At 43.3% G+C, this 23,849-nt stretch overlaps 1 protein-coding gene across 6 annotated transcripts in view; it reads left to right on the plus strand.

The window, feature by feature from the left end:
- Nucleotides 1–23,849, plus strand: part of LOC121278139 (proline-rich nuclear receptor coactivator 1-like) — a 42,713-nt gene extending 18,864 nt beyond the window's left edge. The window contains exons 4-6 of one of the 6 annotated variants that reach the window (XR_005943061.1): nt 11,022–11,051; nt 11,550–13,612; nt 14,728–14,857. Coding sequence is in view for 3 of the 6 variants with exons in the window: in XM_041188241.1 (XP_041044175.1) it covers nt 14,728–14,877 (150 nt within the window). In the remaining 3 variants the exon portion in view is untranslated. Of the gene's footprint in view, nt 1–11,021; nt 11,090–11,549; nt 13,613–14,727; nt 16,642–23,811 lie in introns of those variants that run through there. The other 5 variants (XR_005943060.1, XR_005943062.1, XM_041188241.1 and 2 more) reach the window with 5 other exon arrangements.

The raw sequence follows: 23,849 nt of genomic DNA on the forward strand, positions 1-23,849 counted from the left end.
CAGATATAAGGCGGATAATACAAATGAGAACCAGGCTGAATATATAAGGTTCAGAGGGGAATTAAAAAAGCAAAAAAGAGAAGCAAAGGATATGAAAAAAGACTGGCAGCTAACATAATAGGGAACCCAACAGTCTTCTGTGGCAGCCTTCCATCTCATAAGACAATGGTTGGAGCTATGGCAGTCAGCTCTGTTAAGCATCACCTGGAGTGGCTCAGGAGTCCCTGGCTGACAGATTCTGCTGCATTGGCTGCACAGCAAGACAGTGGGCTGAGAAGGTGCACAATTCCCTGGAATCTGTTTTCTCTGGACTCTCTTGGCCAGGTGAGCTTTTCTTTCCTGCTCACCTCTCCCAATGCCCTTCCAAACAGTCAGCCTTCAGGGGTCATGGTCATCAGCAACTGTCACCCTGATGGCAGTGTCAATATCTGCCATCCTCAACTCTTGTTTGCAAATGTCCTTGCAATGGAGGTATGGACACCCAGGTGGTCATGACCCAGTGGTCAATTAACCATACAGATGGTTGCTGGATATACAGCCGTCACCCATCAGATGAATGTGGCCAAGCCATGCTAATGAACTCTAAATTCTCTTCAAATCATTTAACTTTTCCCCCTTTTACTACGGATTTCCATGGAGAGAATGGATTTAGAGTTTTGAAGCAATTTTTTAATGCCTGACCTCAGAAAAGTCTTGATGGACATATAAATAGTAAAAAAGGTGATAAAAGAAGGAATGGAGCTGATAAGGGACTAAACAGGGGATTTATACATGGAGGCAGAAGTATGGTTGAGATGTTAAATTAATACTTTGCATCTATCTTTCCTGTGGAAAAAGATGCTTCCCAAGCCATGGTGAAAGAGGAGGTAGTTCAGACACTTGAAGAGTTTAAAATTGATAAAGAGGTGGTATTGGAAAGGCTGTCTGTAATGTTGTTGATGTGATGTACATGGTCTTCCAAAAGGCATTTGATAAAGTACCACACGACAGACTTGTGAGCTCATGGAATAAAAGAGACAATAACAACATGGATCTGAAATTGGATGAGTGACAGGAAACAGAAAGAAGTAGGTAATGGATGTTTTTCAGACTGGAGGAAGTTTTATAGTGGAGTTCCCCAGGGGTCAGAGTTAGGACCCCTTCTCTTGTTGATATATATAAACCACCTAGACTTTGGTGTACTGGGCACAGTTTGAAAATTTGGGGATGACACAAAACTGTGAGGAGGATATTATAGAACTTCAAAAGGACAGAGACAGGTTGGTGGAATGAGCGGACAAATTACAGATGAAATTTAATGCAGGTAAGTGTGAAGTGATTCATTTTGGCAGAAAGAACACAGAGAAACAATATAAAATAAAGGGTACAATTCGAAAGAGGATGCAGGAGCAGAGAGACTGAGGAGTACATGTGCGTAAATCATTCAAGGTAGTAGGACAGGTTGAGAACGCAGTTAATAAAGCATAGAGCACTCTAAGGCTTTATTAGTAGGGGCATAGGTATTAGAGAGAGTGCGGAAAAGATTCACAAGAATGGTTCCAGGGATGAGGAACTTCAGTTGCATACAAAGGGCAGAATTTTGTCCTTGTCGGGTGGGCTCAGCAGATGCAGTCGGGAATCCGACTGCTGCCCGTGATTGGGGCCTGACCACGATTTCACACTGGCGGGCCGATTAAGGGCTGCCCAGCGTGAAATGTGGCTCATCACTAGCCGGTAAGGGCTGAATGGGGGCGGGGGTCTGTCGGCTGCCAGGTCCACTGGCGACCCTGCAGCCGGTTTAAAAATGGCCCAGGCAGCCCCAGAAAGACTGCCAGGGAAGGACATCTGCCTGCCATTGCAAAGATGGAGTCGATTGCTGTAGCAAACGCCAGGTGGGAGGGCAGGTTGGGTGGGCACTTGGCTCCCCCATTTTTCTGACAAGTGCCTTGCTGCCCTCCTGGAGGAGGTGGCTGCTGGAAGGGACCCTCTTGTCCCCAAAGATGGGAGGAGGAGGCCACCACACCTCACAACGAGGGCATGGGGGAAGGTGGCAACGTGGGTGAGCAGCCATGACATGGTGTGGCGCAGCTAGGTGCAGTGCCGGAAGCGCTTCAATGACCTGCTGCTGAAAGGGTGAGTACCATGTTGGTATGGGTCAGTGTGTTGAATTGTTTTGGGCTGGCCGTCACCCCATGGAGCTCATGTGTTAGAGAGTCTGAGTCCCAACTGTCAATCACACTGACACTAGCCATGGGGTTGAGCCCTGGCTGCTTTGGCTGAGTGCCTTGTAGCTTGAGGGTCACATACCCTGCAAGGTCTTTACAATGGAAAAGGACGATGCAGGTATAGACATCAGATTGGAGGACTATGAAATATTAGAGGAAATTAACATAGGGAGAGAGAAGGTATTAGTAGGTTAAATGACCTTAAAAGTGGATAAATCTACAGGTCTGGATGAGATGTATCCCAAGGTGTTGAGGAAGGCAAGAGAAGAGATATCGGGGCCCTGGTAGTAAATTTCAAATCCTCTCTGGCCACAGGTGAGGTGCCAGAGGATTGGAAGACTGCTAATGTTGTCCCATTATTAAAAAAGGGAGGAAGGGATAGACCAGGAAATTACAGGCCAATCAGTTATCAAACACAGTGCCAGCTAATTGGATTTCGACACCTTCTTCTTGCCTTTGAACTGCCTGCCCACCTTCTTTTTCTTGTTTCAGCCTATGAACCTGTGACCTCATTACCACACAATCTTGAAACAATCCAAGATACTCTCTGTAACACTTCTGTTGAAACCACTTCTACAGGCTGCTCAACTACCATAGGCATCACCCAAATCTGTGACTCAGCTATGTCATTACCCAAAATAAATTAAACCCCTGCAATGGGCAATTTTTCCACTACTCCAGCAATAACTTCACCTGTCTTCCATTTACTCTTTAAATATATGTTCCACAAGAGGATAGGTTTAGCATCTCCATGAACCCCACTTATTATCACTTGCTCCAACAATACGCCCTCTGAACAACAAATGTCATTATCCCACAACATTAGGGATTGACTAGCTTCTGTGTCTCTTAAAATGTTAATATCTTTACCTACTCCACCCTGTACACATGGAAAGACTTTCCCTTCACACACAAAGGGCAGAATTTTACGACAGTGGGATATTACGTTCCCGCTGAAGTCAACGGGCTTTATAATGGCTCGCTGCATTTTACGGCCCCATCCCTGCCGATATTGGGCGGTAAAACTCTGCCCAAAGCCTTTAAACATTTCTGCAACTTACTCCTCGGAATTCTCTTGGGTAAATTGTGAACACATTCCCACTTCTTTACCTCTCAATGATTCTTCCTCTTTTACCTGTACATTTACCATTGGTTTTTCCTGTGCCTGAACCTCAGAACCCACAGTGATTTCATTTCCAGAAATTTTCTGCACCCCAATAATTCCAACAGATTTTCCCAGTAATTTCCAATACACTGACTTCATATGCCCTGCTTTATTACAATGAAAATGCTTCAATTTTCGAATGTCACTCCTACCCTCAGCACCTTCCTTTTTATTCTGAGAAAAAACTTACTAGGAATTTCCAGCTGCTCCTTCTCTTCCCCAACTACCCACCTTCCTTTCACCTTCCCACTTTCTATCCTTTTCTTATTTGAAAGGGTGACAAAAAAAAGGTTTAGCTCTATGCTATCATCAGCTATCTCTGCTGCTTGTCTTACAATTTGAACCCTCTGTTCCTCCACATGAGTTCTCACTAACAAAAGAATTGAATCTTTAAATTCTCTCAAAAGAATTACTTCGCTAAGAGCTGCATATGTTGCCTTTATTTTTAACGCCCGTATCCACCGGTCAAAATTATTTTGTTTTACTCTCTCAAACTCAAATAAATTTGCCCAGGCTGTTTTCTCATATTCCTAAATTTCTGCCTGTATGCCTCAGGAACCAACTCATATGCGCTCAAAATATCCTTTTTCACCACACTATAATTCAATGATACCTCTTCAGATAATGTATGCGCTTTACCCAGCAACATAGACTGTAATAATAATATTCTGTATCCTGTGGCCATTTCATCTGTTTAGCTATCTTCTCAAATGAAATAAAGAATGCTTCAACATCTTTTTCCTCAAACTTTGAAAGAGCTTGTACAAATTTAAACATCTCCCCACTAGGTTTTAGGTTAAAGGTTTTTACATCATCAGAACTCTCCTCAGAATCTGGGATCTCTTTTTTAACTTCCAATTTTCTAAACAGGTATTCTCTTTCCCTTTCTTTCCCTCTTTCCCTTGCCTCTCTTTATCCTTCTCTCTTGCCTGAAATTCCAGTTCCAGCTTCCTTTCTTTCTCCTGCCTATCTGCTTTCTCCCTTTGAAATGCCTTTTCTCTTTCCTTTGCTTCTAATTCAATTTTTTTCAATTCCTTTGCTTCTTCAAATTCAAGCTTCTTCATTTGTAACTGAAGCCTCACTACCTCCAACTGTGACTCACTAGTGTCAGGTTCCACTTTCAACTGTAGATTTTTTTTTCATTCATTCATGGGATGTGGGCTTCGCTGGCTGGGCCAGCATTTATTGTCCATCCCTAGTTGCCCTTGAGAAGGTGGTGGTGAGCTGCCTTCTTGAACCGCTGCAGTCCATGTGGTGTGGGTACACCCACAGTGCTGTTAGGAAGCGAGTTCCAGGAGTTTGACCCAGCGGCAGTGAAGGAACGGGGATATATTTCCAAGTCTGGCTGGTGAGTGACTTGGAGGGGGACTTTCAGGTGGCAGTGTTTCCATGTGTCTGCTGCCCTTGTTCTTCTAGATGGTAGTGGTCATGGGGTTGCAAGGTGCTGTCTAAGTAGCCTTGCTGTGCTAAACCTTTAATTATATCTGCTTTCCTCACCCCAACAGGTAACCCTAATTTTAACTTGTCTGCCAACTATGTTAGCTTATTTTTGGATACATTTTGTACCTCAATCAGAGTTATATCTTCTACTCCCAGACATATCTTAACAATTGCCAAAATCATTTTGGAGTCTCACCACTAATAAAAATCCTCACTAACTCCTGAACTCAAAATGCTTCTCATATTTGTAACCTTAAGATTCACCAATTCCAAACCAATCAAGGAACTACAAATATTATCCTGCCAAGAGCCCCCAATTGTTATGACACAGCAGTTGATAAAAGCTAAGTTGTTTAAATCCCAGAGGGAAACTTGAGCAACTGTCATAACCTATATCTTAAATTGGTATGTTTGAGATGCAGCTCTGAATTCAAGAATAAGAGGTTTTTAATATAAAACTAAATTAAACATTTATTAATTTAACAACAAATTAAACACATATGCATGTCTACAAATTACTACCATAATAACTTTTAAACTAATCCCAAAATTAATCACTCCAAGGTAAATCCTCACAAAGGCAATAGTAATCCATAGAATTTAAATAGACACCAGGCAAAGTACATTTGACTTTACAAATTCAAGATGGGGTTCCTTGCAGTTTGGTTCCTTTGCAGACAAAGTTGTAGGCTTACAGGCTGGTTAGATCTTAAATGCCTCTACCTTACACATAGTCTCCTTTCCCTCTTTATACCTAGCTTCCCCATTGAATGTAAATTTTCCATGGGATCATTAGGCTTTTCTTCATATCTTCTAACAATAACATTTTCATCCCACTAATTTTATGGAATTAATGTCTTGGGGTCTCCCAGATAGGTGCAAGATTTTACTTCCACCCTTGAATGCTTCATTCAACAAATGCAAATTTACACTTTACCTTCTATTCTCCTTACGATTATCCAACTAACATCTCAAAACTATTATAGATTAAAACAACCAAACTAGTTGGCTTTAATCCAATTAAGACACATACAGACACACATAGACACAGACCCCACTAAAATTCCATGTTAAAAATAATTTCCAATAACATTATAGACATTACTATCTCTTCATGACACTTGAGTAGGCAGATAAGCTAGAAGACTGACTCCAATCATATCAATGTGGCTGCGCCTGAACTGTCTCAGCTGCAGAGGAATGGTCACTTTGTATAGGTTTCCCTAATGCGTGGCTACTTCCTTCGCCCACCCTAACCCCCCGTCCTGAATGCTTGTGCGCTATATTCAACAGCAGGTTTGCCCTTGCCCATCGCCCCCAAAAGTCACCTCAACTTCAAGGTAGCCCTTCCCCTCCCCCCACGATGTTCCTTAAGCTTGAAGTCCAACAGGTGGCCCTGGCATGCGCTGCAACATCATTGCTGTGTACTGATCTCCATGTTACCCTCAAATTACAGCCCACCAAGTGCACACCTTTTTTGTGCTGTTGTGAAACATGGTGACATGCTTTCCCGTCAACATAGATGGACGTTCCAGCAGGGGGAAAACGATTCTGGCAGGCTGGCCTAATAATGATATGCAGGTGTATTATAATAAGTCCTGGTGGCGGTGTTGTGGAAGTTGAAACCATTGTCAATTGTCAAAAAAAAACATCTGGTTCACTAATGCCCCCTTAGGAAGGAAACCTGTCATCCTTGCCTGGTCTGGCCTACATGTGACTCCAGATCACAGCAATGTGGTTGACTCTTAAATGCCCTCTGGAATGGCCTAGCAGGCCACTCAGTTGTATCAAACTGCTAAATAGCCACAAAGGAATGAAACTGGACAGATCACTTGGCTTGGCTGAGACCGTTCAGGCGCAGCCACATTGATATGATTGGAGTCAGGCTTCTAGCTTATCTGCCCACTCAACAACAACTGCAAACACAGCCCTGTCAACCATGCAAAGTCCTCCTTATGAACATCTGGGGGCTTGTGCCAAAATTGGGACAGCTGTCTCACAGACTAGTCAAGCAAGATCCTGACATAACCATGTAATCATATCCTACAGATAATGTCCCAGACACCACCATCACCAGCCCTGGGTATGTCTTGTCCTAACGGCATAACAGACCGGGCAAAGGTAGCATGACAGTGGTACACAGTTTGGAGGGAGTTGCTCTTGGAATCCTCAGATTGATTCTGGCCCCCATGAAGTCTCATGGCATTAGGTTGGGCATGGTCAAGGAAACCTCCTGCTGATTGCCACATACCCCCTCAGCTGATGAATCAGTGCTCCTCCAGGTTGAACACCACTTGGAGGAAGCACTGAGTGTGGCAAGAGTGCAGAACGTACTCTGGGTGGGGGATTTCAATGTCCACCACCGAGTGATTCGGTAGCACCAGTACAGACCGAGCTAGCCAAGTCCTGAAGGACATAGCTGCTAGACCCCGCTGTGCAAGTGGTTTGAGGGGACCAACAAGAGGAAGAAACATACTTGACTGCGTCCTCATCAATCTACCGGTCACCGATGCATTTGTCCATGGCAGAATTGGTAGGAGTCCTTGTGAAGACAAAAGTCCCACCTTCACACTGAGGATACCCTTGATCATGTCATGTGGCACTTACCACCATGCTAAATGGGATAGATTTGGAATGGATCTAGAAACTCAAGACTGGGTGTCCATGTGGTGCTGTGGGCCATCAGCAGCAGCAAAATTGTACTCAGCCACAATCTGTAACTTCATGGCCCAGCATATCATCTGCTCTAATACTACCACTGAGCCTAGGGTTCAACCCTGGTTCAATGAAGAGTGCAGGAGAGTATGCCTGGAGCAGTACCTGACATACCTAAAAATGAGGTATCAACCTGGTGAAGCTGCAACACAGGACTACTTGTATGCCAAACAGCATAAGCAGCGAGCGATTGACATTTAAGCAATTCCGTAACCAACAGATCAGATTAAACTCTGCAGTCCTGCCACATCCAGTCATGAATGGTAATGTACAATTAATCAACTCACTGGAGTATGAGGCTCAACAAATATCCCCATCCTTAATGATGGAGCATCCCAGCACATGAGTGCAAAAGATAAGGCTGAAGCATTTGCTACAATCTTCAACCAGAAGTGCCGAATGGATGATCCATCTCAGCCTCCTGTGGAGGTCCCCAGCATCACAGATGCCGGTCTTCAGCCAATTTGATCCACTCCACATGAGACCAAGAAACTGCACAGCATTGGATACTGCAAAGGCTATGGGCCCTGCCAATATTGCGGGAATAATACTGGAGCCTTGTGCTCCAGAATTTGCTGTGCCCCTGGCCAAGCTGTTCCAGTACAGCTACAACACTGGCATCTATCCAGCAATGGGAAAAGAAATTGCCCAGGTATGTCCTGTACACAAAAAAACAAGATAAAACCAACCTGGCCAATTACCGACCCATCAGTCTACTCTCCATCATCAGTGAAGTAATGGGAGGAGTCATCAACAGTGTTTTTAAGTGGCACTTACTTAGCAAAAACCTGCTCATTGAGGCCCAGTTTGGGTTCCGCCACTCAGCTCCTGACCTCATTACAGCCTTGGTTCAAGCATGAGCAAAAGAACTGAACTGCAGAGGCGATATGAGAGTGACTGGCCTTGACATCGAGGCAGCATTTGACCGAGTGTGGCATCAAGGAGCCCTAGCAAAACTGGGGTCAATGGGAATCAAGGGGAAAGCCTCCATTGGTTGGAGTCATACTTAGCACAAAGGAAGAGTTTGCCTTTAACAAAGGAAGATGGTTGTGGTTGTTGGAGGTCAATCATCTCAGTTCCAGGACATCACTGCAGGAGTTCCTCATGGTAGCGTTCTAGGCCCAACCATCTTTAGCTGTTTCATCAATGACTTTCCTTCCATCATAAGGTCATGAGTGGGGATGTTCACTGATGATAGCACAACATTCGACACCATTCACGACTCCTCAAACTGAAGCAGTCCATGTCCAAATGCAGCAAGATCTGGACAATATCCAGGTTTGGGCTGACAAGTGGCAAGTAACATTCACACCACACAAATGCTAGGCAATGACTATCTCCAACAAGAGAGAATCTAACCATAGCCCCTTGACTTTCAGTGGCATTACCATTGCTGAATCCTCCATTATCAACATCCTGGGGGTTACCAGTGACCAGAAGCTGAACTTGATTAGCTATATAAATACTGTGGCTACAAGAGCAGGTCAGAGGCCAGGAATCCTGTGACGAGTATCTCAGTTCCTGACACCCCAAAGCTTGTCCACCCCCACCCCACCCCACCCCCCTTGTGCCACAAGGCACAAGTCAAGAATGTTATGGAATACTCTCCAATTATCTGGATGAGTGCAGCTCCAACAACACTCAAGAAGCTTGACACCATCCAGGACAAAGCAGCCCGCTTCATTGGCATGCCAGCTACATACATTCATTCCTTCCACCACCAATGCACAGTAGCAGCAGTGTGTACCATCCACACGATGCACTGCAAGAACTCACCAAGCCTGCTTAGATAGCACCTTCCAAACTCATGACCAGTGCCATCTAGAAGGACAAAGGCAGCTGATACATGGGAACACCACCGCCTGAATGATCCTTTCCAAGCCACTCACCATCCTGACTTGGAAATATATCGCTGTTCCTCCAATATCACTGGGTCAAAATCCTGGAATTCCCTAACAGCACTGTGGGGGTACTTACACAAGATGGACAGCAGCAGTTTAAGAAGGCAGCTCACCACCACCTTCTCTAGGGCAGTTAGGGATGGGCAATAAATGCGGCCTAGCCAGTAATACCCGCATCCCATGAATGAATAAAAAAAATGACGCTAAACCACTTAAAGGAGATATTAGTCAGATGACTAAAGGCTTAAGGGTCAGACAGGACAGTGGAGCTGAGGCCACAATCAGATCAGTCTTGATCTTATCAAATGGTGGAGCAAGCCCAAGGGGCCCCAAGGCCTACTCCTGCTTGTACATTTGTGTTCTTGCATTCTAAGACATAGGTTTTAAGGAACATCTTAAAGAAGGAAAGTAAGATAGGGAGCCAAGAAGTTTAGGGAGGGAATTCCACAGTTGAGGCCCTTCGCAGTTGAAGGCATGGTCACCAATGGTGTAGTGATTAAACTTGGGATGCTCAAGAGGTCAGAATTAGAGGATATCTCCTATGTTTGAAGGTCTGAAGGAGATCACGGAGGTAGGGAGGGGTGAGGCCATGGAATGATTTGAAAAAAGGGATGAGAATTTTAAAATCATGTTGTTCAACTAGGTACCAGTGAATGTCAGTGAACACAGGGCTGCTGGGTGAATGGGTTTTGATGGAAACTACAGCTACTTATATCTGGAATAAGTTTTCTTGCCAACATTCCTTTTAAGAATCAGTGACAAGTTTTTCAGAACTGCTCCTTGACTGAATTTTGTTATTCCCAGCCAGCTATGCTGCCGACCTGATAATCCCTGTGCATGTTTTCTATGTACAGGGAATTTAGTGAAAGTAAGGGGAGGGCCTTGTCCTGCAAGATTCAGCAAGGCTCGACCTTCCTACTGCATCCATACCATTAGTGAGTGTTGCCCAAGTGTTACTGTACTTGCAAGAAAAATATCATTATCACCTCAAGTTCTTTTCTGAATGGCTCCTGCATTCAAAAATGTTCTGTAAATTTGCCTTTTAAAGATTATTTCAACAAATGAAATGTTCATATTTTTCTTAAATTTTATTGTCTTATGTAGCTAATGTACAAAATAAAACTAAAGATCAATGCATTAAGTCAGAAAAACTCACTAATTTTTCACCTCAATCAAAAACAGGTTTGCTGACCAGCCACAGTGAGCTCTCATCTCTGAGGCTATAAGCAACTACTGGAATTCTTTCTTTCTTAACATTTTTCACCTCAAACTAGGCACAATCACACCTATTAAACCAGTTAATTGAATAAAGAGTTTGGGGAACTTTTTAAATTGACCTATAAATTTTTGAAGAGCAATTCACTATTAAAACTCTGGCCTTTCCACCACCTATGATTATCTTAGCAGGGGGCTCAGGTGGTTATTAAAGGATTAGCTGTCTTTGATGTGGTTTATGAATAGAAATTTGTTTTTATAAGGGATTAAGCACTAGAGGACACTTAAATATTTTGAATGTGCTTTCCTAAATGGCAGTTTATTTTTAAATAAAGTGAAGGCTGTAATAGATAATAAGACCTTTATTTCATCTCAACATAGCTCCTGAGATCTGTCCATGGTGGATACTGTGTGAGTTGGCATTGATGGTCTAAGGGTGACAAAAGGTTGGCATGAATTGATATTAAGTTGGCATGTGGTTATAAGGGGCAAGGGGTAGGTCAGGGACATGGGTTGGTATGAGTTGGCATGGGGACATAGAGGTGAATGGGGAGTGGGTGGGGGATAATGGGGTGTGAGGGATGAGGGCTAGAGGGCCTAAAACTTAACAAAACAACTCAGTGAAAGTCCGAGAGAACCAAGGCATGCCTTTTAAACAGCCCACCTTGGCACTCAGCAGCTTCTGATCTGCATCCGGGAGCAGCAGACTTGCACTCGCACCTGCACCCCTGAAACAAAGATCATGCCATTTGTTGGAGTTTCTCCTGTGGCAGGTATTGCTAACCGGGAAATTTCCCAAATCGCACTACTTACCTGGGGAGTGAAATACTGGGCATTAAAACCTATTACAACTCTTAACCCTTTCCAGATCATTGACCTGAAGTGTTAACTCTGTTTCTCTCTCCACAGATGCTGCCTGCTTTGCTGAGAATTTTCTATTTATTTTTCAGATTTCAAGCATCTGCTATATTTAGCTTTTGTATTAGTCTGCACTCTGAAAAGTAACATCTGCAGTAAGGCTGCAATGTGAACGTCCTCTGGTGAGCTGGTTCCTGTGCTATCCTATCCCACTGGTCCTAGCTTCTGCACACCTGTGTCCTATGACTGACAGTGTGAAGACTCTTCCTCTAATCTAGTCTTTAAGTGTGCATGATACCACTCTCTGAGTCAATTCTTGTTAGGATCATGATGGCACATCTTATAGAAAAGGGTGCCTTTTCCTCTAGTGCCATAGGGGCTCAACAATTTCTGCACCTGAAATTAAAGAGAAGGGCAAGGGTTAGTTTTTAGTGTCACGCATCAGCAAGAGAGATGACTGGCTGCTGAAAGCAGCTAGTTAGTCATGCAGAGTGTGAAGGTGAGATAGAAACAAGAAGGAAAAACTGTTAATAGCCTTATGACTTGTTTTGAGAATATGCTTACCAGTATTATGAAGTGGTGATGTTATACAACGACAGTGCGATATGTGAGGAGTGAGGGTTACAATTGCACAGAGAGTAGGAGATATGTGAGTAGAATAATAGGAACTGGAGTATATTGTATTGCTGTGACCTTAGGAGAGTGAGGGGAACTGGAGAATGGGAATGCTGTGAACAGTGAACTTGCAAATGATTCACGATGATCACTTAACTTCTTTTGGCAATGCATCTGGAAGCTAAGACTTAGCAGCCTCATTAATCACCTCTTCGCACTACCTTCGAAATCATTGGTTGGAAAACTTTCTGCCACCTCTAAGTGATCAGAATCTTGTGGTGCACCTGCTCAAGCATCTCCAAAGCTGCATCAGAGAATCCGGTTGCCCCACCTCCAGCTCCTTCAGCCATGTCTCCCAGTTTCCAGCATTTCCTATAGTCAAAGTACTCCTCTCGTTTAAGAGGTACAGGCTGTTTTTAACTGGCAACAACATCATCAGATTCCTCCCCCAGCTCAGACAGATATACAGCTAACAAACAGTTCTGGTAACAAGCAGTTGGCTAAATGCCTGTCCAGCACATACATTTCAAGTGGTTTTTATGGCATGCAGCAAGATCCTTATCCCCATGTGCTCACTTCCGGTGTGATTGAATTTCTTGGCCTCTATTTTTATCTTAATTTTTGTACCCACTACTTTAGACGCACTTGTTTCAAGTTTATTTTTTAATAGTTTATTATGCTAAAATTGAACCTAATAGAAGTATGAACTTTATTTAAGGAAAATAATTTATTATATGTTGTGAAAAGCCCCAGTAATTACAATCATGCATTTTATCCTTCAGTTGCTCATTGGAGATTTCTTACATCCATTTATTAAACTGCGTCAAAGGCTAATGCAAGAGCAATAGAAAAATGAGTGTAGACTAAAAGTGAGGTAATAATTTGCATAGGATTTGTGTTAAATTACCCTAGTTTCTATTGAAAAATTGGCCAAAGCAGGATAGGGTGATGAGGAGGTTGGTGCAAGTAGCTGTTGTTGCAAAAGGAAAAAAATTTAAATAATCGAAGGTTTACCGAACACTGGAGAGTATATATTGTGCTGCAGAATTTAGGTCATAAAGTTAAGCACAAATGGATCAGTATGCTAATTGCAGGCATGTGGAATAGGATCAGAACAGGTCTTCTATGGTTTTAAGTTAAGAAATGATATACTGGGGCAACTATTCCTTACAAAAAGTCATTGATAATTCATTTTCTCATTGGCTGATTGCCATGCCATTACGTAACTCCTGGAGCTTATGGTCTTACAGTGTGTCAATTACAATTGAAGACCTTGGTCACATTTTGCTGCTGAAATGATTCGGCATGTTTTAGGGGCCATCATTTAATTTTGTCAGAGTATTTGATTTTTAGTTTTTCTTTAGCATCACTAAGTTAAAATGACTTACCTGTTTGAGAAATATCAAAGAATTTACAGCATGGAAATAGGCTAACTGGCTCATCGGAGTTATATCAGCTCTCTGAAAGAAATATCCAGTTGGTCCCATTGACAACTGCATGTAAGTATGGTGTGACAAGTTCATATGAGTACTTCTATTATTATATGGATATCTTCTGCGCTGTGTGATTCTATGATTCTGTGATACTGTGATTATTTATTAATTTTATAAAACCTTCAGGAAACCTCATCCTGCCTGTGGATGAGGTTTCCTGGAAAACGCGAACGCCGCTTCAACTCTTCACATGCCCACCGACCTTAAAGTTCGGTGGGTAGCACTGTTAATCAGGTAAATTACTTTCTTAATGGCCTTAATAGGCTGTTGACAGTTTGGTGAATACCCAGCTGCGTCTGGCGCACGCCCACCGAATGCAATATCAAAATGACACAAGATGACATTGGGATGACATTATCTTGTGTCATTTTACGTGGCGGCAATATCCTGCCCTTAATTGGCCACCATCTGGCCTTCACTGCAATTGAGGTCCCTGGCTGTGGAAATTCCAGCTGCCAAGAACTTCCAGCCAATCAGAAGCCAGAAGCTCCTGATGCTGCCAGCACCAGCGGAAGCGGTGGCTGCTGGTAGCACTGCACCCACCCGGGACCCAGGATCACCAAGGTGAGTGAAAGCAGGCTGGGATCACAGGATGGGGCTGCAGGGTGAAGATAAGGACAGGGCAATGGCTTTCAATGGCTGGGTCCCTCAATCAAGCACAGAGTGCCCGATAGTGAGGGACAAACCCCCCACCATCCCCGCCCCGGGAAGCCATTGGCAAACCCGTCAGGGTTTTGTGGGCAGCCTTCCGAGGGTGCAGGAGACACATGGAACCTCTATTTAATTCCTGAGCCACAACTAAATTGTGGTGGACTCGTGGATTATGGGTACATTAGCTCATTAATGAACCTAATTGACATCCCACTGAAGGCGGCTGGGAATCCTGCATCAGTCCCTTCTACCCTCCAAATTAATCGAGGGAGATTTTCCAGTCACCGGAAAGCTTAAATCAGGCATCTACCATGATTAAGTGGGCTCGGCTGCCCTGGTTTCCACTATGACTGGTTGTGTAAAATCCAGCCCTAAATTTCTATCCATAGAAAATTTAGTTTAAAGCTTGCCAGAGGAAGTGAGAGAATTGTCAAATATCAGCTGACAAGCTGTTTTTATATATTGCTCAGGAGTTCAAGAGAATTGCCAGAACAGTCTCCCTAGAATTGAGGCCGCTATTCAAGTGGATTCTAGCCTCATGGAGAGTTAAGTGGAAGTTATTAATGGAAGTAATCATTTGCCACCAAAAAGGAACTGGAGCTTTTTGGTTGCAGCTTTAAGACTGATCGAGATAATGGGAATTCCATTTGAGATCTGGAGGAAATAATAAGACTAAGATGTCAGCGGATTAAGAATGTCAACAGATGAAGAAGAACGAAAGGTAAAATCATCAACATAAGATGTTGCAGATTTCCAAGAGATGTAAGAAGCTCCAAAGAAACTCAATTACATTGACTTTTCTTTTGCTAATGTTAGTGAATGAAGGAAGCTATATCCACCAGCATGGATAAGTTAAAGATTTAGTGATTCAGTTACTATACTGCAAGATGAATTAAGGGTTTGTACAGCAAAGGAATACAATCTGAAGGAAACTGATGCACATTGAATAAAATAATCAACAAAAAGATGGATGATGTGTGAAAAAGGTCATTGATACAGGGAAGAAACAAAGTGGATCACAGATCCTTGAGGTCATGGGAAAATAGTCAAAGGATAAGCCATCAACTATAGACAAAGTCATCTTTTGTCTAGGATTATCTTCCAATGTTTCAGACATTCAATACACACATTGTTGTTTTACTAAGCAACTTTCCTGATAATAGACTCCATCTAAATCCTGGGCTAAAATCCTTAAGTCCAAAGGACGTAAACTTGAAAGGGTATGGCATTCAATTGGTTTAGCCACCCACTACAGATCTGACTGGACTACTTAAAATACTATTGGGTCTTGCTCTCCTCTGTTAAAGCTGCTCACTATTCCAGGATCATCCTGGAAAGCAAAGGTAACCCCTGGCTTCTTTACTCTACTGCAAACAATCTTCTTAAACCCGTCTCCCCTGCCCCCACCACCCTCACCTCCAACAATAAGTGTGAGGAGCTCATGGACTTTTTTGTTACTAAGGTCAAGACCGTTCAGTCAGCTGCCTCTGTCATATCCTTCCCCTCCACCAGCCCACCTGGCCAAACTTCCTATAAAGCTACCCCTGCATTAGCCCTGAACTCAGGTCATTCTCTAGTTTCTCTCTTATCTCCCCTAATGCCCTTTGTAAGCTCATTTTGTCCACGAGACCCATCTCCTGCTCCCTTGGTCCCACTAAATTCCAGGTCACTCAACATCCCCCCTCATCACCATGTTAGCCAATATTGTAAACAGTTCCCTCTTCAGGTGCTGTCCCACTCACCTTTAAATCAATCTGCCGTCATCATCCCCCCCCCCACCCGCCTTCAAAAATAAACCCTTGACCTCCAATCCCCTTGCAAACTACCATCCCATCTCCAACATCCCTTTCCTCTCCAAAGTCCATGAACATGTTGTTGCTTCCCGAATCCATTCCCAGCTTTCTCTGAACTTCGTGTTTGAATCCCTTCAATCAGATTTCAGTCCTACCACAATAATAAAACAACTCTTATCAAAGTCACAAATGACATCATGTGGGACTATGACCAACGTAAACTTTCCTTCTTCATCCTTTGACCTGTCTGCAGTCTTTAATATGGTTGGCCACACCATCCCCCTTCAATGCCACTCCTGTCATCCAACTGGGTGGGCCTTCTCTCACCAGGTTCCATTCGTACCTATCTAATTGTAGCCAAAAAATCACAAATGATGGCTTTTCTTTCTGTTCCCACACCCTTACCTCTGGTGTCCCTCAAGGACCCATCCTTGGCATCCTCATATTTCTAATCTACATACAACCCACAACAACATCATCTGAAAGGCCAGCATTAGTTTTCACATCTACACCGGCAACATCCAGCTCTACTTCACCATCACCTGTCCCAACTCCTCCATTGTTGCTAAATTATTGGGCTGCTTATCCAACATCCAGTATTGGATGAGCAGAAATTTTTCCAATTAAATATTGGGAGGACTGAAGCAACTGTTTTTGGTCCCTGCTCCAAACTTCATTCCCTAGCTACTAATTCATCCCTCTCCCTGGCGACAGTTTGAGATCAAGGTTCGCAAACCTTGGTATCACATTTGATGCCAACCTCTTACTCACGACTCACTAGGACCACCTATTTCCACGTCTAACACCGCTCAACTTCGCCCGTCTCAGCTCATCTGCTGCTGAAATTCTAATCCATGCCTTTGATTCCTCTAAACTTGACTAATCCAACACCCCCCTGGCTGGTTTCCCACATTCTACCCTCCCTAAAATTGAGGTCATCCAAAATTCTGCTGCCTGTATCTTCACTCACACTAAGTCCTGTTCTCCTATCACCCCTTGCTTGCTATATTGACTCCCGGTCAAGCAACATCTTGATCTTAAAATTTTCATCCTTGTTTTTAAATTACTCACCGGCTCACTCACTATCTCTGTAATCTCCTTCAGCCCCACAACCCCCTGAGATATCTGCACTCCTCTAAGTCTGGCTTCTTTTGCATCCCTGATTTTATCTGCTCCACCTTTGGTGGGCACACTTCAGTTGCCTAGGTCCCAGGGTCTTTACCTCTCAATCTTGATTTCTTCCTTTAAGACAGTCATTAAAACCTACTTCTTTTACCAAGCTGGATGAGTTCCACATGAGGCCATGACTTAAAATTTCCATTAAGATTTTAGAGTAAGGGAAAAATTAGACAGCGTACTTGATTTAATAATTTTTTTCTTAATTCTTGAGATGTGAGCATTGCTGGCAAGGCCAACATTTATTGCCCTTCCCTAGTTGCTCTTGAACAGGTGGTGGTCAGCCGCTTTATTGAACTACTGCAACCTTTGTGGTGTAGGTACACCCACAATGCTGCTAGATAGAGAGTTCAAGGATTTTGACCCAGTGACAGGAAGGAATGGCGATATAGTTCCAAGTTATAATCACATGTGTCTTGGAGGGGAACCTGGAGATGGTGGCCTTCCCATGCATCTCTGCCCTTGTTCTTCTAGATAGCAGAGGTTGCGGGTTTGAATGTTGCTGTCGAAGGAGGCTTGGCAAGTTGCTGCAGTGAATCTTGTAGATGGTACACACTGTACCAATAGGATACTGATCAAGCAGACTGCTTTGTTTTCGATTGTGTCAAGCATCTTGAATGTTGTTGGAGCTCCAGGAAACAATTCCAATTAGAGTTTGCTACAGACTTCCAGCACAGTAAAAGAAGACAACAGTGATGATATGATGAGGTTTGTTTTTTAAATAATGTTGTAATAATGAGTGGCTTTAATAAATCCAATATTATATGGTAAACTCCAAACTGAAGTTTGGTGACTGACTCTAAACTGCTGAATATGAGGCAAAAATGCTTCATAATAGTGTTGTGCATCCTACCAGGGGGAGCTCACTTCTAGACTTGATCCATGCAAGAAATATGATATCCTCAATTTGGATGCAATGCAAGTTCTGGGGTGAAGGACAAAAATATCATCATATCATCATATTTGGGACTATCTGGCAATTGGTGATAGCAAGGGCAAAAACAGAAGTGTATGATTTCAAAAAACAACTTTAATAATATGAGGAAAGACTAAAGGAAATATACTGTTAAAAAAAGCTCTGTCAAGGAAAACATTGCAAACTATAATATGCATGAGACTCACGGTAAAGAAAGATGAATGTAAGTTAACAAGCAAGGGTAGAAATCCCAGTTGGAAGAAGGACATAGCATGTAAAGCTTACAGGGAAAGGGGAGAGCAAGAACTTTGGTAGGAATATAAAATAAATTTAAAACAATTTTTAAAACAATTAAGTGTGCAAAAGAGGCTCCAGCAAGCATCAGAACAAAGGACACAAGTACAATAATAAAACTTTCCTTCCAGTATTATTATAATAAAGGAATAATTAGGGTAGAATTTTTTGATCTTTAAAAGATAAAAGTACATAATAATTGAAGATTAAACAAAAAAAAACAGTCTCACCAAGAAAGAAAATGCTGGCTTTCTGTGCAATCATTGAGCTACAATGAATTTCCTGGAATATTTTGAAATCAGTTAGAAGGACTGCTGTTCAAATAGATCTGAAAAAGTGAATCTGTGCCTGTATATCCGATATTGGAAAAGGCCAGTGATGAGCACCTGCCATAATCCATGTGCAGCTAAGTAGCTCTTTAAATACTGCTTCAGCGGCTCTGAGAAATCAATACTGCTTGTTTCTATTGGTGGCTTGGGCACTGGGTTAGGCTTATGCAATTTTATGTTAAAATATCTTTGGGGTCCTAACTGCATCATAGAACTTTGATTTATAAATGTTCAATAGACCCTCATCAACTCAAATAATGAAATGACTAGATTATGCGTACGCTGACAAATTATCTCAATTCATAAGGCTGTAAAGAACCAGACGTCATGCACATGCAATGTCTTTGCATTGGGGATACCCTCCATCGGATTATGTGGCACTACCACCGTGCCAAATGGGATAGATTTGGAACAGATCCAGCAACTCAAGCCTGGAAAACCATGAAGCACTGTGGGCCATCAGTAGCAGCAAAATTGTACTCATCCACAATCTGAAACCCCATGGCCTGGCATATCCCTCACTTTACCATTACCACCAAGCCAGAGAATCAACCCTGGTTCAATGAAGAGTGCAGGAGGGCAAGTCAGGAGCAGCACCAGGCAAACATGAAAATGAGGTGTCCACCTGGCCAAATAGCATAAGCAGCAATCAATAAACAAAGCTAAACAATTCCACAACCAATGGATCAGATCTAAGCTCTGAAGTCCTGCCATATCCAGTTGTGAATGGTGGCGGACAATTAAACAACTCACTGGAGGAGGAGGCTCAACAAGTATTCCCAGTCGGGAGTTAAAAGAGGGCGAGACTGAGAATGGAGTTGGGAGTTAAAGAAGCATGAGAAGGGGCAAGACTGAGAGAGGAGTTGGGAGTTAAAAGAACACGAAAAGGGGCAAGACTGAGAACGGAGCCGGAGAGTTAAAAGAGCACGAGGTGGGGCAAGACTGAAAGCAGAGCTGGGAGTTAAAAAAGCATAAGACTGAGAATGGGGTCAAAGAGTTAAAAGACTGCAAGAAGGGGTGAGACTGAGAGCGAAGTTGGGAGTTAAAAGAACGCGAGACTGAGAGCGGAATCGTAGAGTTAAAAGAGCGCGAGAAGATGCATTTCTGAGAGCAGAGCCAAAGAGTTAAAGGACCGCGAGAAGGGGCGAGCCTGAGACCGTAGCTGGAGAGTTAAAAGAGCGTGAGAAAGCATCAGACTGAGAGTGGAGTCGAAGAGTTAAAAGTGCACAAGAAGGGACAAGACTGAGACTGAAGTTGGGAGTTAAAAGAGTGTGAGAAGTGGCAAGACTGAGATAAACACAATAAATTGTTGTACATATAGGAATTATTGCAGGACGTGGGAAGTCATACAGGCACAAAGTGCCCTCAATGACTGCATCTGCAGGAAGTGTCACCTGCTGCAGAAACTTGAGTTCCATGTTGCAGAGTTTGAGCAGTGGCTGGAGTCACTGTGGTGCATCCGCAAAACTGGGAATAATGTGGATAGCATGTTTAGAGAGGTGGTCACACTGCAGCTAAGAAGGACACAGGCAGAGAGGGAATGGGTGACCGCCAGGGTATCTAAGAGGAAAGGCAGGTAGTGCAGGAATCCCTTGAGGCTATCACACTCTCTAAATGCTTTTCTATTTTGGATACTGGTAAACGAGATGATTCTTCAGAGGATTGTAGCAGGAGCCAAGTCCATGGTACCAAAGGTGGTTCAGCAGCACAGGAGGGGAGGTGGAGGGGTGGAAGTGCTATAGTATTAAGGGATTCCATAGTTCTGGGAACAGACAGACATTTCTGTGGCTGTAGACATGACTCCAGAATGGTTTGTTGCCTGCCTGGTGCCAGGGTCAAGGATGTCACAGAGCGGCTGCAGGACATTCTTTTCGGGGAGGGTGAACAGCCAGAGCTTGTGGTCCACTTTGGGACCAATGACATAAGTAGGAAAAGGGATGAGGTACTGAAAGCAGATTTTTGGAAGTTAGGAAGAGAATTAAAAAGCAGGACCCCGAAAGCAGCAATCATAGTGGTTAGTGAACCATGCGCTAGTGAACATAAGAATATGAAGATTGAGCAGTTCAACATGTGGCTGGAGAAATGGAATAGGAGGGAAGGCTTTAGATTTCTGAGGCATTGGGATCAGTTCTGGGGCAGGTGGGACCTGTACAAGAAGGATGGGTTACACCTTAACAGGACTGGGACTAATGTCCTCACTGGGAGGTTTGCTAATGCCGTTGGAGAGGGTTTATACTAGATTGGCAGGGGGATGGGAACCTGGGGGGAAATTCAGAGTGTAGAGGAGAAAAAACTGGCAGTGGGAAGTAGTGAAGTATCAAGTGATAATGAGGATGTATTAGAGAGTTACATCAAGGAAGATAGAATACTTGGAGAGTTTGATAGAATTTGAGTAGGCAACAGTAAGTCATTAGATGGGGTCAGAATGAGCGGGAAAGTAAAAAAGCCTAAATCAGGGCTAATGTGCATATATGTGAATGATTGGTGAACTGCAGGCACAGGTTGACAAATGGAATTATGATATTATTGCTATAACAGAGACCTGGCTCAAAGAAGGGCAGGACTGGGCATTAAATATACCTGGATACAAGGTGTTTAGGAGAGACAGGAAAGGAAGAAAATGGTGGTGGTGGGGGGCGGTGTGTGTGTGTGTGTGTGTGTGTGGGGGGGGGTGGTGTGGGGGGCATTGTGGAGTGGTAATATTGGTTAAAGATGGCATTACAGAACTGGAGAGAGAGGATGTTCCAGAGGGGTCAAGGACAGAATATATCTGGCTAGAGTGAAGGAATGGGAAATGTGTAATAACGTTGATTGGCGTAGTTTAAAAACCACCAACTAGTGAAAGGGATGTGGAGAAACACATCTGCAAAGAAATTATGGAGAGGTGCAGGAGTTATAGAGTAATCATAATTATCATCATTCAATTATCCAAATATAGACTGGGATAGGAATAGTACAAAAGGACAAGAGGGGAATGTATTCAAGATAATTTTCTACAGCAGTATGTTTCCAGTCCAACTAGAGGACATGCGCTTTTGGACTTGGTTCTGGGGAATGAGTTGGCCCAAGTGGATCAAATATCAGTGGGACAGCTTGTAAGGAACAGTGGCCATTGTATCATAAGATTTAGGTTAATCATGAAAAGGACAGAGAACAATCCAGAGCAGGGATAATGAAAACCAACTTCGATGGGATGAGAATGCATCTGAGTCAAGTGAGTTGGAATCAAATTTTGGCAGAAAAGACAGTTGCTGAACAATGGGCCATCTTCAAAGAAAAAGTAGGCAATGTCAAGGTGCCCCTTGAAGGGGAAAGGTAGGACAATAAATCCAGAGCGCCTTGGATGACAAGAGCGATAGAGGTAAAGGTGAAAAGGAAGAAGTGCATGTATGACAGATATCAGGTAGAAAATATAATGGAGAATCAGGCTGAATATAGAAGGACCAGAGAGCAAGTGAAGAAAATAATCAGAAAAGCAAGTAGAGAGCATGAAAAGAGGCTGGCAGTGAACATAAAAGGGAATCCCAAGGTCTTCTTTCAGCATATAAATAATAAAAGGGTGGTAAAAGAAAGAGTAGGGTCAATTACGGACAAAAAAGGACACTTGCATGTGGAAGCTGGAGAAATAGTGGAGGTGTTGAACGAGTGCTTGCATCTGTCTTTACAAAGGAAGAACTCACCACCCACGTCAAGGTGAGAGAGGAAGTAACAGGTACACTAAAAGAACTTAAGATCGAGAGGAAGGAGGTATTGGAAAGGCTATCTTTATTTAAAATAGATGAGATACCAGGATCGGTTGAGATGTATCCAAGGGTACTGAGGGAAGTGAGAGTGCAAATTGCAGAGGCACTAGTAAAAATCTTCCAGTCTTCCTTAGACACAGGGGAGGTGCCAGAGGACTGGAGAACTGCAAATATTGTTCACCCTTGTTCAAAAAGCGTGCAAGGCTTAATAAAGCATATAATATATTAGGCTTTATTAACAGGGGCATTGAGTACAAGAGAAGGAGGTCATGTTGAACTTCTTTAAGACATTAATTATGCCTCATCTAGAGTACTGCATCCAGTTCTGGGTGCCATACTTGAGGAAGGATGTGAAGGCATTGGAGAGAGTACAGAGGAGATTCACAAGAATGATTCCTGGAATGAAGAACTGTAGCTATGAGCATAGATTGGAGAGTTTAGAACTGTTTTCCTTGGAGGAAGCAAGGTTGAATGGAGACTTGATTAGAGGTAATCAAGACCCTGAGGGGTATGGACAGGGTAAATAGTGAGAAACTGTTCACACTCAGGCGAACATCAAGAACTAGAGGGCACAGATTCAAAATAATTGGCAAAAGGAGTAAATGTGATGTGAGGAAAAATGTTTTCACCCTGACGGTAGTTGGAGTCTGGAACAAACTCCCTGAAAGGGTGGTGGAGGCAGGTTCGATTGAGGTATAAAAAAGGGAATTGAATTGCTACCTGAAAAGAATGTGCCAGGTTCTGGGGATAAGGCAGGGGAATGGGACTAGGTGGAGTGCTCTTTCAGAGAGTCAGTGCAGACTCGATGGGCTGAATGTCCTCCTTCTGCATTGTGATACTGTGATGGAGGAGCCCAGCACATCAATGTAAAAGATAAGACTCCAGCCAGAAATGTGGATGGTCCATCTTGGCCTTCTCCGGCAGTCCCCAGCATCACAGATGTTCAGCCGGTTCGATTCACTCCACGTGATATCAAGAAACAACTGAAGGCACTGGATACTGCAAGAGATATGGCCTGGACATATTCTGGCAATAGTACTGAAGAATTGTGCTCCACAACTTGCCTCACCCCTAGCCAAACTGTTCCAGTACAGCTGCATCACTGACATCTATCCGGAATTGTGGAAAAGTACCCTGGTATGTCCTGTACACAAAAAGCAGGACAAATCCCACCCGGCCAATTACTGCCCCATCAGTCTACTCTTGATCATCAGTAAAGTGATGGAAGGGGTCATCAACAGTATTATCAAGCAGCACTTGCTTAGCAATAACCTGCTCACTAATGCTGTTTGTTTTCTGACAGGGTCACTCAGCGCCTGACTTCATTACAGCCTTGGTTCA

This window comes from Carcharodon carcharias, chromosome 5, assembly GCF_017639515.1.
Source record: "Carcharodon carcharias isolate sCarCar2 chromosome 5, sCarCar2.pri, whole genome shotgun sequence".
NCBI lineage: Eukaryota > Metazoa > Chordata > Chondrichthyes > Lamniformes > Lamnidae > Carcharodon > Carcharodon carcharias.